Source organism: Phalacrocorax aristotelis, chromosome 4 (assembly GCF_949628215.1).
Source record: "Phalacrocorax aristotelis chromosome 4, bGulAri2.1, whole genome shotgun sequence".
In the NCBI taxonomy this organism is placed as follows: domain Eukaryota; kingdom Metazoa; phylum Chordata; class Aves; order Suliformes; family Phalacrocoracidae; genus Phalacrocorax; species Phalacrocorax aristotelis.
This window is the reverse complement of record NC_134279.1, coordinates 55,639,802-55,658,185: the sequence shown is the minus strand read 5'-3', so window position 1 is coordinate 55,658,185 and position 18,384 is coordinate 55,639,802. Positions and strand designations below refer to the sequence as shown.

The 18,384-nt window shown below is 38.7% G+C and overlaps 1 protein-coding gene across 1 annotated transcript in view; it reads right to left on the bottom strand.

Annotated features, from left to right (window-relative positions):
* GABRA4 (gamma-aminobutyric acid type A receptor subunit alpha4) overlaps nucleotides 1-18,384 on the bottom strand; it is a 47,753-nt gene that overhangs the window by 12,460 nt on the left and 16,909 nt on the right. Inside the window, exon 8 of the mRNA XM_075091566.1 lies at nucleotides 15,399-15,658. Coding sequence (XP_074947667.1) covers nucleotides 15,399-15,658 — 260 coding nt within the window. The remainder of the gene's footprint in view (nucleotides 1-15,398; nucleotides 15,659-18,384) is intronic.

Sequence of the window (18,384 nt, the reverse complement as noted above, 5' to 3'; positions counted from 1 at the left end):
AAGGTTTAATGGCAGATAGGGTATATATACTCAACAGCAGCAATACAGGTCTAAATACAGGCAGGACCAAAAGATCACTTGCTACATATCAAAAAGCACATGTTTTGCACCTCTCTGATGATACTGTTCCCAGGCATTGCCCTGCACCACACCTACGGTGCCTTTGGTTCCCCTTCCCTTCATCCCCACCAGAGACCACTGCCAAACCTCACAGCACAAGGAGAAGGGGGGAAAAGTGGGCAGTGATCTCTCTTCCCTCCTTCATCCAACAGCAGTTCTCTTCAGCTAAGTGCCAGAACAGTAACGGAGAACAACTCAGTACCTTAGGTAGTGAGAAGAGTAGCAACCATGTCTGTCTGCTGCATCAGTTGTGCTTAACTGTTTTGCTCAAGGAAACAGAGAAATGGGAGCTGAAAAAAAAATTCTGAAAAAATAAAAATAAAAAAAAATCACTAGATTTTTTGTAGTACTGGGACATCTCCAGTACTCCCATTGTGGCCAGAATGCTGGTCTCAAATCCTGTTAATTGCAGTACAAATCAGTCACTGGCAATACTGCTGGCCTGAATTTATCTGAAGCTGTCACAGCTATGTGCCAGTTCATGGCTGATGATCCCTCTTAGGTTTCACAGTTTTCCTTCCTGCATAGAAGCATGTCAGTCCCTTTTATTTATTTTTCTGCATCTGCAATTCAAAGAAGCAGAGGACTAGAATAAACACCAGAGGAAACTGGTATTTCCTGAAAGAAACGCTAATTGTACTATTTGAAAAAGAAGCCTGAGTCACCCTTTGCGAAGTGCATAAGTACACACAGGTGTGCAATTTGGATACTTTCACATTAGGGTTGTCAATGACCCAGGAATAGTAAAGCAGCTTTCAAGAGTGCTAAATTGAGATTATAAAGTCCAATCAGGACAGGAGTGCATTTACTAGAGACTTGGGAATACCTGACAGAGTCTTGCATGTTACCTGAAGGCTTGCAAAGCTAAGCAGATGCAAGTCATCGATGTTCACTATCTAGAACAATAGCTCTGTGCTATGGAGAAGCTGGCACTGGAGTCACTGAAAGGAGGTGAGTTTTACCTTCTACGTGCAGATCCTTGGACAACCTGGCTTTGCTCAAGTAAGGTTCTCCCATCATAAAGCTTTCAAGCAGTGCCTGGGGAGCAAAAGCCCACGCGGCTGCAAAGTAGATCTGCACTGAAACTAAGACATAGTCTCACTTCCCTACTGCTCTCTGCCTACATTAGACCAGTAGCTTAGAGGTGGTGCTGCGGGAGAATAGAAGCACCACACCTCCAGTCACTCCAAGCGCAACGATAAAAACGGTCCCAAGAGTAGAACAGAGAATTAAGTGCAATTCATAGAAGCACCATTTAACCCTCCTGCTCACTTGTACCATCACCTGTTTTCAACAGCCACAGACACTGGTAAGACAGACAGGGAACAGCCAGGCTCCTTCCCACATTCCAGTCTTCTCCATTTCTTTTACGGAAACTTGTTTCCATCGATACATTTGCATAATACCTCCTCTTCCCTCCATTTCGGCTGTCATCTAAGTGACCAAATAAGACCTGTTGCTACTTAATCCACTACTCATGTCCCATTACAGTGTTTATTCTAGAATAAAATTATCTACACTATTTCAAATGGCCAATACGTGCAACTGTTTAAAAGTCTACTGGGCATTCTCTTTCTTGCCACTGATTCACAAAACTTCCAATACTTCAGGAACCTTAAGCTTAGAGAGAAAGCGAGTTCCTCATAAGTATTACAACATACAAATAAAGCCCAAAAAGGTAACATTGTTAGATATCACAACATAGTGCTGCATAGCAAGCCCCCAGAATACGGGTACATTTTTTGTTAATTCTCTGGAAACCACCTTCCAAGAGCATGGAAGTTCGAAAATGCATTTCTAGCATGCTCCACAGACAACATATCACTGAAAACTGGTTGTTCTTGCATAATGTCATTGTAATAGTTTGGACTTGTGTTCTTGAATTGAACCTTGTCCTTGAAACATACAGAAACAAGCATGTTCCGTGGAGAGAGGTGTTACATTACACACAGAAAGGCAGGGAATTTGGCCACTACCGGAGCAGCCTGTTAACCATTAATAGTCACTCTAACAGTGCTGGCAGCAACTTGAATATTGGAGATAGAAAATCACCTGGGTCAATGCTTAGCTCCAATCCCTTATATACCACAGAAGCCCTAAGGGGAACATGCTCCAACTCCTGTGCCCAGTAGGTTTTGTAGAATCAGTATGCACCAGCAAAACAAGTGGCAGGCAGCCTGCCTCACTGCTCTCTTTTCTTGCACTTGCCTTACTCAAGACACTATCACAACAATAGCTCATTCTCCTCCTTCAAAGCACTCAGGTGTGTCTCCTTTTTGGCTTCTCCAGTTAAAAAGTTTCTAGCAAAAATTCTTGTTATTGGGTTGTATGTATATGATCCCTATATATTCCTCTATTCAATGTTATGAAGATAATTCATTTCTTCCTACATTAGCCTATTCCTCCTCCGTACTTATGTCATGTCGTAACTCAGCATCACCTGAAAATTAGTGCCAAAGTCACTAAAAAAATTATTAGACAAGACTGATTCCGTGGCCAAGCCTTACAAACCAAATTCTGTTGACATCAGCAGAAATCAGGTTAACCGCTACATTGCAAAACATAGTAAAATGCAACATTTGGTTTGTACTCAGCAAAACATTCCACAGACATTTCAGCTACAGTACATAACCCTAGTAAAAGGACATTGTGATAATGAGAGTCTGACCAACAAAATTATATACATATGTAAAGCACTTGCTGCCTCCCAGAATTATTTTACATCATTTTTTTAAAAAATAACAGCAAGAAACACAAACCTACTGCCTATTGGTAGCTTTTAGTTTGGAGGCATGAAAACCAGAAATAAAACATGAAAAACAAATGGAAGCCAAATTAAAATGCAACCCAAGAAATTAAGTGATTATCCAAGTAAAGATTCTTTCCGAGGGCAAGTCAGGAAACCATTCAATTATCCTGAGCCAACAGAGAGCTGCTGTGCTAGCCCAGATGGAGCTCCACAGGAAATACTGAGTCCACATTTTTCACATTCTCGCTCTAGATTCAGAAAGGATCTGATTTTCTGGAGACGTTTCAGTGAGATTTTTGGGAGACATTTAAAATGGTGTAGCTCAGGAATGCGAAACGGGAGCCTGGAAGCTACCATAAAATGCAGCGTATTACAGCATGCAACACCAGGCTTAATACATTTGATAGAGATTGCCTTTCTGTAAACACAACAACTTGCTGCTTACGTAAATGATACCTCGCCCTTCCTCTGAAATAGCCAATCATTCTGGCTTGGTCCAACCAACTCCACCTTCACAACCACCACCAAATCACAAGTAGTAAGTACTTTTCTTTGCTATATGCTTCTTCAGGAGGAAACCTTCTTGCTGTTGATCCTGTCAGGAGAATTAAGCATCTGAATCTTAACTGGCAGAAACACTATGGATAAGAATTTCAAAATCCTGGGTAATATGAGAGCACTATTCCCACCCACACATAGACAAAGTCCTCAAGAACTATGATAATAACCTACGAATATGTATTTTGTTACAATTGTAGGACATCTTCAGTGGATAAAGCTCTGTGGTTGGCTGAGATATGTTAATGCCAAGAATCTACAACACCAATCTCCTATTTGATTTTTAACAGACGTGATCAGCAACAGTGAAAGCTAAGTTTCAGCCCGTATGGGACTTCAAACATTTATTACGAAGACTTTGATTTAGGGACACTAAAAGGTGCAACATGCCAGAGGTAGGTAGATGACTGCACTAACAAAACCAGGGTATTGACCAAACATAGGTAAATGCAGACTCCAGGCTTTTTCAGAAGAAATTGATAATCACTCCTTCTTTCTGTCCACATGACTATTTCACTAGTCCATACAAATTTAAAAAAAAAAAAGAAAAAGAAAAAAAGGCTCGGTGCAAGAGATTTAGAGAGCTCCATCCTATGCATTAGCATGGGATGGGGAGCCATAGAATAGACAGGAGGTTCAAATTCTGTCAGACAGGGAAATAATTGTATCTGTTCACATCTCCCACCTCCTGCAGAAGTGTTCCAGTTATTGAGCATGGGACACCTGTCTGCCTCCCTATTTGTTGAAAGCAGCTGGAGCAAGTTGGTTGTAAATAGCAGCTCCTGAAGGCCAAGCTTACATATCCCAAGCCCTCTCCTGTGTTGTTCCACCTGGCTGGGATTCAGCATTCTGGATTTGAGGTTTCAGCATCAGTCCTTAGAGATCTGGGTCTCCTCCAGCACTGGATGTGTTCATAGGACTGAGATCCCACTGGGTCTGTGGATGACATGCTACAACACCCAAGTTCTTCAGACAACTACCTTGTGTTCTAGAACGAAGGAAACAAGCAAAAACGTCACTGCAATTTCCAACCAAGAGATGTAGTCAGTTGATTTACAGCTCAGAGCAGAGCATGTCAGATCTTTGCAAAGATGTAGCCTCCTGAGATATCAATGCAAACGCATGTCACAGAAGTGACTAGTAATTCCTAGCACTTCATCTAAGAACTGTTTTAGCTCTGGGGGTTGGTTGTTCTGCACACCCTAAATGATAATAACTGGCACATATTCTAATTGGTAGATTTAGCAATATTAGGTTGGACTCGATCTTATGGGTCTTTTCCAACATAAATGATTATATGATTCTAATTTATGTGAGGTGATAATAGACTTCCACCAATTTTGGTACTAAACCCATTAAAAAGGCACGAGATCTGGAACAAAATAATCTAAAACCTCTGTTCCATAGAGGATAGCTGTGTTCCCTGTGTTCAAGAGTCAAGGTGGAAACTGTTTTATCATGATCAATAACACAGCATGCAGTATGCAAAAAGCTTTTGAAATATTTACTGTATTAAAAAGCATAGAGATCTTGCTTTAATTTTAAGCATCACATGCTATTTTGCATGGGTTTTATCTTTAAAAGAACTGAAGTGGGGAAAGATATATTCAGTACAAATACCTCCTACATAAAAAGTCCTGATGTAAGATGCCCTTTTGCTAGTCCCAGAGCAGAAAGTGCGTTTTATTTGGCATGAAGATCAGATAACTAAACCAACCTCCTTGCAGGCGTGTGTAAAATGTGGTAATTAATGCTGTATCCTTCCCTTGACAAGCATGCAATCGACCATGAATAATACAATGAACGATGATGTTAGCACACTTCAGGATAAATCTATACAATTTATTGTTAAATACTGTGGCAGATTTGTGGAGGTAGTTTGGTGGTCAGCTTCTACGACAGAAGGTATAAAAAAAGCCAACAACAATTCTATCGTAAAAAAAAAAATCAATTTGCACATCATTTGCTTTTCCATTTAAGCGCAACTTTGATGGATACTGCTGTTTACTACTGCACTAAAATGATGCACAAATATGAGTCAATCTAAGCTCTTCAATATTTAAGAAGGTTTGCACACTATAAACAGCTGCTCACATAATGTGGAAATTCTGAAACTTTCTCTAAGCCTACATAAGCCTTGGCTTGAGCCAAAAAAATAAAGTACTGGATTGTTTTGTGTGTATTACCGGTTTTTGACAAGCAAGCCAATTTTGCACTTCAATGAAGTCAAGATTGCAAATTTAGCATGAACTGAAGTAGCGTGCAGCAGCTGAGCTGAGATTCATGGTAAGGGGATCATCAGCACAGCAATATACAATACCAAACTGACAAACTCAGTCATCTCGATACAGAGCAAAGAGAGCTGGTAACAACCAGAGTGCAGATTGCCTATAAGAAGGCCAACCTAGAATCTGCAAAACAAACAAGACCATTATTTAAAAGTCACATGCCAAGTCCTAGGGAGAATGCAGCAATGATAAAAGTGATTACCAGGGCATCAGGCAACTTCATCCTTAGGACTGTATTTAAGAACGTAAGCACCGAGAACCCTGCAAGCTGTGAGAAATTCTTGTGTTCGTACAAGCACAGTACGGAGTTAGCTCCTTCATATGACTCGAGAGTATCTTCCTATAGCCTGTTAGTGCTCCACATAGCAGCATCAATTCAGTCTCTGCAATTTTAAATTGTTTCATAGTTTGTATGGTGGATACATTCTGTTTGGATTTAAATCCAAAATAAGCAGTTCCTACTGTCTGAGATAACACAGAACCAGGAGTACTACACACTAAAACTAGGGCCATGCATTTGCAATACAATTCAGAGCTATCCCTCTAATCTGCCCCAGCACTCCTTGGAAAATAGTTCAGCCGTCCTGGGGTTGGATATATAGACACTTCAGAAGACCTGCGTCAGCCTCATCTTACGACAGACCTTCACAGCAACATTGTGCAAGGTCCCAGGGCTGCTTTTGCATCATTTGTTTACTGAAACAGAGTTCATTGCTGCAAGCCAACGCATTTTCTAGATCCTTAGCAGATCTTTCACACAGGATTTAACTAAAGTGGTTATCTGTCTCTGGGACAGAGGCAGCACAATATCTGGAGCAGTAGCTTCTGCTTTCTTAGGGATAAATTCACAGCAGAATTTACAAGTCACAACATCACCATCTGGTACCAGTCCTAGCAGGAGAGAGCTAACTCTTCGACATTCAGCAAGCAGCTGTCAAAGCTGGAAAGCAATGCCCTGGGTAGGATCACAGCCTAGATTACATGCCTTTGCAGAAGCAGCCATCCAACTCTACCCAGCGCGCTCAGCTCTGAGCTCTCTCCGAAAGCTAGGCAGAAAAGTCACACTAAAAAGACACATGCAAGAAGACTCCATCCTCCTCTGTATTAACCCAGAAACCAGGATGGGAACCTAGGTTTGGTGATAGGTGACCTCAAATCCACCCTGACTGTCACAGGGGTATCAATATAGGCTTCCCATATCTCAAGTGCTTCCCCACCCAGCCACTGGATATACTAGAACAAGTGGTCCTCATTCCTTGTTATAGATGTTGCGTTCTGAACACTTCAATCTCACCCTCCCACTGCAGTGCATGCACAGACAGGCTGGCTCCAGAATCAATTGCTCTCCTTCTCCCTGGCCTGCTCAGACTCCCACATGGGGTTTGTGGGAGGCTGTATCTAAGAGGCATGCTGGCCATTCAGACCAAACAGAGTACATATTTCTCCACCTAAAATGCATGGCAAACACTTTGGAAGCAGCAAGTCAGTTTCTGTACATGCCTACCCAGGGAAATTTAGTAATTAAGCCTTTTAGGTGCCTAATCACCATTTTGGATACTTAATCTTCCTAAATACAAAAAAAAAACAAAAGCACCACATACAACCAACAAAACAACACAAAAAACCACCACAAAATAATCAAAAAGGGTACCACAATCAAAGCAATTTTAAAATTGCACAGAAGGATTTTAATTGTTTATTAGAATAACAAAGCATATAACAAAGGATGTTACTATAATGGAATGAAAAGTAAACAATAAACAGACATCTTTATGCCTCACTTAATTTTGCAAGACTGAGCTTAGAGCCTTCAATGACAGCACTATTAAACCTTTAATTACATGCAGGTGAATTAATATATAGGAAGGTCAGTGATGCGCTATATGAAAGCACAGGTTTCCCGAATTGAGAGATTTCATTTAATTCAAACAAAAACTCAGGCAAAAATTGGAAGGCTTAAAGCAACCAAAAGTCTGGTATTACTTACTGTTTAGCTGCAACATGAAAATTGTTTGTGTGGTAATTTAGCAATATTTTGCTATTAAACTCTACCGTAGTGTTTTTTATCCTTACCATTCCTTCCTAAGGAAACAGTCTGTTCTTCTGGGAGGACATCCTTTAGCCTGCCAAATTCACACCATTGACATTTACCAGGGAAGTAGCATGTTGTCATCAGTGTAAATAATGCTACTTCTCCCAAATCCCACTGAGTCACCATATTGCCATGCTGCTAGCAAATGCACAACTTGGAGGGGAAATCTACCATGTTCTACTATTATGTTGTAGAGCCAGTCAATCAAAATTTTACTGGAATAGTACTAGAGATTTTGTTTTGCCTTACAGAGCCCTGGAATATGACCAAGTAAAAGCTCCACCTGCCACAAAATACAACGAATTCTAGTCCATAGACTTAGCAGTGCAAAGAGCAAGGAAGATTATTTGGGGAAGAAAAGCAAGGGGCAATAAGCTGTAAGAACCGGTGCACCATCCATGCTGCTCATTTTGTCATCTGAATCATGTGATGGGAGGGGAGGAGAGGTAAGATCATCACACCGTCTTCTGTTCTACCATTACGCATGCCGAAAAGTGCATGATGTGGAAGCAAAAGGAATTCAAGGTTATAAAGAGACACGAATTAGAAGAAGCTTTTTTTCAAACAATGGATGCCAAATTTACACCAAAAAAAACCCCAATCCACCTGTATGGTGCTGAAGATAAGCAGGTATACATACATACATATATGTATATGTATATTTAAGTATGCATGTATATGGTTCTTAACCACTGGTGTGCACAATTCCTAAAGATTTTATTTATATAATGACAAATATGAAAGAACTGAAAACATAACTACAGGGAGAAAAAAAAAAAAGAATCTATTAGGATAGGTTGTGTGCTAACTGACTGTGGAGGTGCTCTGTTAACATCTATGAAAGGAAGAAGAACAGCTGATTAGGTACCAAAGACCTTGATTATTTTCTGTATCTTTCAATTTTCGGTGACCTTAAAGCTGTAGTTAAATTTGCTCCAGTAGTTTGCTGAAAATGCCTTGAACACTCACTGCCTTGTAGATTTTCCCAAGCCTCTCAACATTTATTTCTTCTGACTCCAATTTTCCCAGTATAAAAATGAAGTCAGCTAGAAATCTCACACACAGCTGTGAAACTCAATTGCAGTTTGGTGTCATTGGGCTCACCAGCATTGAAAACTCCTTGCAGAGGGGAAACAAAACTGAAATTTAAATATAAATACCGAAAAAGGTTTAAGCAGAAAATATAAAGAGCCTTGTGTTCAAAGGCATCATTTCATAATAACCATCATAGGGAAAACTATAAACTACCTGACAATTTACTTTATAAGGGATGCTGGACAATCTGAAAATCTTATTCCTGTTACCAAATAGGTTTATTCTGACTTAGGGTTTCTGAAATGCTACCACTTTTGTTTGGTTGGCTTTGAGTACTTAAGGTTTGCCTGTACAAAAAAAAAAAAAAAAAAAAGGAAAGAAATTGCAACTGGATCAATACAAGACCTTGCTTAATGCCTGCAACTGACATTAGTAATAAAAGTTATTTTAATGCTAAACAGGATTGTATTGTTCATTCTAATGACAAAACCATGTCTCTTCAGCAGATCAGCACGATGACAAAGAAAGGCATTTAAGTGTATTTTTTAAATTATAAACAATGGAGTGTAGGATTTTCTGGAATAACCACTTGAAAGATTGACATTACTGAGCTATGCTTTGGTTTCCAAAATAAAAGCCTTATCCTAATACCATTTAATTTAAAGTCTTCCATTAACTACAGTAAACACTGTCAGGTATTTGAGCGTCAGATGAATAACAGCAGAGCATATCCCTCATATTCCCTTGCCTACTGTTGTGGTAGTTCATTATGATACATTACAATACTTACAGAAAATTGAAGAGTGAGCAATTACCACATTTCCTAGTAAGGTTTAGGGAGATAGCACTCCAGCAGGACTTCTTATTTAGTTATAAATCAGGTGTTGAAACTAAACTCCTGCTTTTTGTGCATGTTAAAAAAAAACAAAAAACAAAACAAAAAAGCATTTCCACTGTCAATAAGAAAAAATTCATTCCCAAACTTTGAATTCCAACAATTTTTTTCATTATATCAACACCCAGTCTTTTTGGTTTTCTTACATCACAGGTAGGTTGGGTGAGAATCTATCCCCAAACCTAATACCACGTTGCACACTTCCAGTAATTACTTTGCTCACTTTACAGTAAACAAATGTTTCTACTTCCAGTGTAAATTTATTCAACCATGTTAAAGGTAGAGCAGGTTCTTGGAAAGAGACCGATTTTTTTAATATAACACTCTAATTTGTGCTATTTAGGAAGACATACTATGTGAAATATTCAGAAAACCATTTTAAATTGTACACCCCACATTTATGCCCCAATCATGTTGTCTGAGCACATATTTAGCTTTATACATTGCAAGTAGTGCCAGTTACTGGGTAGGACTATCTAAGTCTATCAAACCAATTAAAAAACAAAAACCAAAGGAAAACAACAACTACCAAAAAAAAAGCCATAAAAAATAAAAAGGGAAAAAAACACAAACCATTGTACCTGAGCATCACAGCTAATAAAATATTTTAAGAACCATTTTGGATCTGTTCTATCCACAGGTATCCAAACATTCAAATTTCCCACTAAATCACTGCAGCATTACCCTAGGTAGTCATTTGCTCCTATCTTTCAAATAGTGTTCAGTACAAAATGTGCCAGTTTTTTATGACCTGCATCCACTCTCATGCTACTTCAACATGATGCCAGAATATTATGACTGCAAATCGTGAACAGCAAAAATGTTGACTAATGAAACTAGAGCAACAGAAAATTGTTAACACGTCAAAGAAATTATGCACGTGGCACAGCAGCCTCCCTTTGCATGGTCCTGTCTTTATATTTGCATGAATTCTATGCATTTCTTGAGCCTGAAGTCTTTCATTAGGATCTGAGTTTTAACTGCAACCGCCCCCCAAAATATACCCTACACAAAACAAAAAAATTAAAACATAAAATCCCCCACAAAACAAACCGTAACACCCTTAGCAGTGTGGAAGCAGTGAAGCAGCAAAAAATGATTATTATATTTAAAAACCGAAATGCTGTTCCAACTGCAGGACTATTCAAGTTACACAGAGGAGGTAGGCTATGCATCCACATAAGGAGTTCAGTAAACAGACCATCAACTTGTGGTCCAAGTACTGCCATTAAGATCTACCTGCTCTTCAGATAACTCCCTACATATATGTGAAAAATGGGTTGAACTCCACTTCTCTCTTTACTGGGACCGGGAAGCTATTTTTCCACTAGTCCAAGGAAGAAGCAAAGAAATAAGTGGTAAATGCATTTCCCAGTACCTTCCAGTACTACTCTAGAGAGGGTACATTTTATGCACATTTATGTACATTTTATGTACATTTTCATTACACAATTTGTCTACATATTCAGAAAGAAGGTTTGGTTCAAAGGTTAAAATTTCCACTTTCATTTTCTTTCTAGGCCTTAGACACAATACACATAAACACACAAAACCAAACAAAAAACAAACAAACCAAAAAAAAAAAAAAAAAACAACAAACAAACAAAAAAAAAAAAAACAAAAAACAAACAAAGAGAGAGAAGTATCCAGCCCACAGTCTCTGGATTGAACCCAGCCCATCAGAGAATTCATCTGGCCCAATCCTTGTTCCACAAGTCATGAGACAGGGCACAGAGATGAGTTGTGCCAGATGATTGTTCATCAAATGCTGCCAAAGGATCCCCCCATCATGTAACTTGAGCTGTGTCCATCATATGACTAAAAGGCAAGTACTCCCCATCACAGAAAATACATCTTAATCCCATGAAAGCATGTCTGAAGGTTGTCCACATGACAGTGCTTCTTGTAAACTTGTCAGGTACATGTCAGTCACATATCACCCCAGCATGGATCCTCCTGGTGAGGTGAAGAATGTGCATCTACATGGCACCGAAGAGTTTGACCCTTGAGTTCCTCCATTAGATGCTACAGGGCTTACTTAAGACAATGTGTCACTTAAGTGGCTTCAGCAAAGAGGAAGAAAGTTTTAGAGTTACCATCTACTTGTGACCGAGTTTGAAGAAATTATTCAATTCAAAAGGTTTGTTTGAGCCTGACCTGTTTTTTCAAGTTTCACACTCTTTTTAACAAACAGCTGAGGTTGAAGCTCATGCTAACAGTGTTTAGGAGCCTATTTTTCTGAAGACCATTTTTCAGTAGCATTCTTCATCTCTAAAATTGGGTAGGTCTTTAAAAATAAACTCCATAGGAATACAGTTGAAAGGAAATAGTGCAGAAGCATAAAAATAGGCTGAGTCCAATAACAAACTATAAATCATTCATTTCCATCACACACTGACTTGCAACAACACTTCTGCTTTTACTAAAGAAAGGAGTTCAGAACATTTAGGGACAGGTTCATTCATTTTAACCTAAGAGCATTTTAACTTGCTCCCAAGACCAGGATATCACAGGAGACCAGGAGTAAGTCATCTGTCTTGGCTTAGACAGACTCCAGTACTATCTTACTGTGGCTGACAGAAGGGATAAGTGAGGTTGTCCAAGTCCCTTGAGAACTCAACGCAGATTTCAGACAACCTTGGGTCCTGTTCATGGGATGTCTACTGCAAAACTGCACTGCTCCTTATGGAAACACAGTAAGTTTGTATAAGGCAGCTATTGGCAACAAGAAGAATGAGTTGAAATGGGGCAGTGAGGGCGAGGAGTACAAAAGAGGTTGAATAATACCACGGCTAAAACAAATCAAGTGATAGAGGAGCACACGCTGCATCTGCAAGCACTACAGGGGCTGTCTGCTCACCCGTGCCATCCCCAGTCCAGTAAATTAGCTTGACAGCAGGGCTTTTTTGGTTGGAATTAACACAGTTCAGATTACTTGGCTAGCATCTGAAAATCATTTAATGTTTACTGTAATCAATATAGTGATCAGTCACACCCACCATGTGGCTCCAAAAAAGTAAATAAAACTACACAAGAGAATAACTTAGAAAACCATATAGTCCACATTTGCTACAGTAAAGATGTATTGGTTGTGGTGAAGAAATACACAATATGAATGAACACATTCCAAATAATTTTATCATGATAGGAGTTGCCTTTGATCCAAGACAACTTGAAAAGTATTTTGGACTGAAAAACAAACAAACTAACAAAAATTTTGACTGAAAAGAAAAAACAAACCCACCACCAGGAATTCTATTTCTGTTTGAAAAACATTTCAGATTTAAGATAAAACTCTTCCTTGAGCTCAGGCAATGTATTGCTAACAGAATTTCTAGCACAATAGTGGCAACGTAGTACAGGCTTCTTTTTTAAACACTAACTGGGTTAAGAAATCAAAGCTTATCATTCAGCGATGGAGATAAAATATTAAGTCTTTATGTTAAGAAGCAATGCTTACAGATTACACACTACAGTCAAGCTATTGTCCTGCATTCTTTGTGCACCACAAACTCACAGGGAAGCTGAGAGTCTGTTATGTCTGGCATATCAGCACTAATTAGACAGTATATGTGCAGAAAAAAAAAATCAGATTCATAATAAGGCATAAGAAAATTCTAGATTAGCCTTTTATAAGCAAAACTAAAAATTTTAAGGAGAGGTCTATATTAGATGTCAGGTTGGAAAGCAGAGTCAAACAGCCATATTAGCTTTTAACGAATTAGAACAACCATATTAGCTTCTGCCTGTGCGGCAGGAGACCAGAACAGAAGTCATCCTCTAGTCATGGAAAGGACTGCAGAATGCCTTTATAACAGTACCCGTGGGCTCACCCTATATGACTGTCCTGGAACAGCAAAGACTCAAGTCTTAGCAAAGGCATAATTGGAGAAAAAGCCATTTAAAAAATAACAGTTCAAGGTACAATGAACATTATCACTCACTTACATACTCATAACATTAACGTATAACCCTTCAAGAGAGTAGTTTGCTCCCTTGAGTGCTTTGCAGAACCCTAAACCTGTAAGCATACTACCACCTTTATCGCTGAGGTATTAAGCAAGCAGTGGAATCAAACTGTTCACATCTCATTTTACCTAGCTTTTGAGTTGGGTGAAGCTGTGTGTGTTCTGTTGTTGCAGTTGTTAAATAAAAAAAAAAAAAAAAAAAGAGAGAAAGAGAAGTTTATCCAAAACTTGTGTAAATGGCTGAGCTTGATACAAGACTGACTCAGAGCAATGCTGACTATGATTCAAAACAGTTCTGTTAAGCTTCCATCATTGCTACCTGAGAAAACTGCTGTTTTTCCTTTTGTTTTAATCAAATCTTATAAATAAACCTAGGATGAAACTGTTCTTATGTAATTTATTTTCCTATGGACCCAAGTAAAACCTGGCTGTCACCAAAAGCAGTACTTATCAACACCCCTCAGGAGTGCCCAAGATACTATACCGAACTGCATGCTGTACAATCAAGAAGCTTAGCATAAACTAATGGGACTAATACCTCTACGGACAAGGTGAATGTTGCTATAAACATACTTTTTCTTGCTCCCATCTCTTACTAGCAGCCGACAGAGTGATGAGTAACAAACTCTTCAGGAGCACATCTATCCTTTTAAGCAGAAATGGGAGCTAACAGAATAACACAACAAGGAGATTGAAAACAGTAATGATCTATGGTAGGAAAGCAAAGAAGAGGAAGAAAAATGGAAGCGGGTGGACAGCAGCTGAGCAGCAATAGCAAATGGAAGGGGTGGGAAGGCAAAAAAAGAGCAGATGAATAGGGAAAGAGACAAATGAGATGTGAAAAGAGACAGAAGATAAAATTACCAGAGGTTAGTCTAAAACAGTGGTTCTTAAATCATGGCTCAGCCAAAGGAAATTACAAAGTCAGCCTGACAGGAAGAGTAAATTACAATGCTGCTTCTTGAGCAGCGTTGCCAAGAGTCAGCCATGGCTGGGAATTACTGGCCCACTGCATGGCCAGTGCAAGGCTCTAGTGACTTTGTTACCCAGGTGTCTCATGAATAAAAGGAGCCATGCAGCAGCGTAAGCATATGGGAATGGGAAAAGGGGGGAAAGGAGAATCACCACTGAGCGCAACTGGAAGTGAGATCAAGCCCTTATTAACTGGTCCGTGCATTAAGATAGCTACCACACAAGTCACACTTAATCTGAAGCACTATGAAAGCTGGAAAATATTTTGTTAAATGGAGCCCCAAAACCTTTTCAGGAATTGAGGTAAGCTCTTGTGAAAAGATACACAAATTACATAAAAAGGAAATCTATGGCGGACACAAAGTTTTCATCCTGCATTCTTCAAAAATTCCTGAAATTGCAACTTATGAAGAAAGAAAACTCTAGATAGGCCATATATGCAATGAAAGGGGAACTGTCATGTCTAGGAAAGTGCCTAAGGTAGAATGCTGTAGCTTATTTTCATTCATTAAAGACATTAGCCACATTAAATAACATGCTGCCCTTATAATCTGTAATAATCTGATTAATAATCAGTCCAATCAGAATCAATGTTAGTCAATTAGGCTGACTTACACAGCATCATTAGCTCAGAACGAACCTGGGAGGAAGTTAAAGGCCTGTTTTTACCAAGAAACACTACCAAAAAGACAGAAAATGTTTGAATAAGTTGAAAACGTACCGTGACTGTCTCTTCTGTACTTCTTTTTCTTTGTACTGGTGCAACTGGAAATTCAAGAAGGGATTTTACCGTCTTCCTTTTGGCTTTTTCCATTTGAATATTCGTAAAGTAGTTGACAGCAGCAAACTCAATAAGAGCAGAGAACACAAAGGCAAAGCAGACCGCTATGAACCAGTCCATGGCAGTAGCATAGGATACTTTTGGCAGTGAATGTCTTGCACTGATGCTCAGTGTCGTCATTGTCAACACTGTGGTTATTCCTTCAAAGAAATAAAGCAAAAGCACTGCTGAATCCGAGTAAAACAAAGTGAGAATAGGCAAGCAGCTTCAAACAAAGATTTTTAAATCACTTAGGAGTCTTTTTCTGCTGCTTGTGAATAGTGCATTAGATTTAAGTCATGGCAACCATCATGTATCTATAAGCAACTCTGCACACAAAACAGTTAACCAGTTTTTAAAGGAGGCATGGAAAGCCATGACTTCAGCAGATCATCTACAGTTCGCACGAAGAAAACGTGGAAGCCTCCATTTCATATTTTTTCATGTCAAATTCAGTAGAATTTCTTTCAAGTTATTTTCTAAACATTTGAACATAATTTAAGTTGTTACATAGGGCAGCGCTCCTCAGACTGCAACAAAAACATGACTTTTCCTGTAATGGATTCAGAATGCCACCTATTAGTCTGCATCTGTTCCTCTCATCCCACTCATAATCCAGGTGCCATTAAGTCGTGGCAAAGTATTTTGGTGCTAAGGAAAACTAGAATACTATGTTAACAACTCTGTTAATTAAGAAATCATCACCTTATCTTTTAAACCCTTCTGCTACTAGTCGACCGATGAAATTTAATTAGAATTTCATCTTCTAAAAGAACAACTTTTTAATTAAAGTGTACAAGCATGAGCACTGAACTCAAAATATGACTGCTTCATGGTAATACTTCAAATGCAAATACATGCTGTATAAAACCAAGGTATGGCGTCTTTTTTTTCATTTTTCATCCAAAATATCCCATACCATACAAATGTAAAATATTGAGTATATAGTGAACACTGCATAAGTCCTAACATGATAACCTCAAGGAAGACTGACTTCAAATGATGCCTTTATTTTTATGAAAAGAGCACTGTACCCATTTTAATTCAAGATGAAGTACATATGCTCAGAATGCAAAGTAATTAAGAGCATGTTTTCCAAACGGATGCTCACATCCCCTATTCCCTAAATGTTGGTATTCCATCTAGGCAATCTAATATGAAAAGGCTTCACCTAGGCACTGCCATACAGAGAAACCAGTCCTTCATACTGAAGAAGGAAAAAAAAAAGTGTAATAGCCAGTTCATTAAAGCACACAGAATATCTCAGAGCAAACTCAGCAGGATAAAAACACAGATGCAAGCTCACAAAACCTTCTTCAGTGGGAAGGTGTTGAAAAACACACCACTGAAATGTTTAAGTCTGAGAAAAAAATTAAATTATGGAAAGTTATTTTTTTCCTGGAAGGCACCCATCCATGCTTAGCCCTATCCCTCCTGATTCTACCTTTGTCCACTTCAAGCAAATAGTTTGCCTGAATTGTCTTTCTAAAGACATTTGTTTAATAGATGAATAGGGTGAAGAGACTTGAATGACCAACCATTCCCCAAATAGAAGGAGGAGAGGGGAGGCTGTGACAGTATTACAGCTTACTGCCATAGTCTTTATCAGATTTCCCCCTATTAAATCATTCTTCTGGGAAACTTGCAGTTACTAAATCAACTGTCCTTGGATACGTGCCATAGGGATTTACAGGGTAGGGAATTAAGTTGTGGCAAAAAATATTATATATATATTATATATACACATGAACTGTAACTATCCAGAGCTAAATACTTGCAAGCTTCTGATTAGAAGTGCACATATCATATAAAAATAGATTAAGAGTATTGTAATATAAAAAAAAAATAGTGTTAAAAACCTGCTTTAAAATTACTGCTGTCTTTCCCCTTAGAAACACCAATCTCCCACAATCACCAGATTCAGGTGTCTGAAGCTCTGACTGCAGAATTCATGACCTGATGTACCCTAGTTCCTTGTGTATCCTGCCTCTGTTACCTTTGCCAAGTGCTCCCTAATCATGCAGTGTCCAATGGAAAGATCTTTTGGTTAGCCTCTTCTGACAGTTCGTCTAGAAAGCTGGTACCTTAGCAGGTATTCTGGCTTCATTCCTACCTCTTGCTTGCAACACTTCTATCTTCCTTTAAGAAAACCTTTAGAAAACAGGGTCCCTGTTGGAATTTGTAAGAAAACTAAAAAGATACTTTTAGCCAGACTTTAAGCCACTTGCTTTCAAAGGCTTATCTGTATCTTAGAGGATGTCCAAACGTTATTGTTTTCAGTTTCACATATGGATATAATGACACATATCACCTCTATTGCTTTATAATTTTTACATTTTCAATTCTTACATTTTGCCTGTAAATACAGATTCTACCCTTCTGGTTCATGGCAATACTCCCTTCAAAACAAGTACCACTATTCAACATCACTGCAAAGGCATGTGAAGTGGTATACTAGTTTGCCTAATGTAATGCTTGAGTTGAGAGCATGTGGGGTTCTTACCAGGTTTACAGGTTTTCTCCTATAACTAATCATTAACCTTGTCTAATTTGTGATACTACACAGTATTCTGACTCCACTTACATGTTTGAATGGGCCATCACGTAGAAACATTAATTCCTATCACTCTTGCCAGCCTCTATCTATCTATAGAAAGGCTTTTTGTAGAACATTCTCTTCCTGTTTAGTCCTGCTTTAGACTACAGTACATTATAAAGTCAAGACATTGCTCTATAAAGACTGCTTTTAAAAATGTTTTTATCCTACATCTTTGCTAGGAATTGTATTTCCATTTAATTTCTTATGCTTTGTCTTCCATAGAAGCTTTTTTGGATTTTATTTTCAGAGTTCACTTTGCATCTCACTCAAGCTGTATTTAGATGAGGT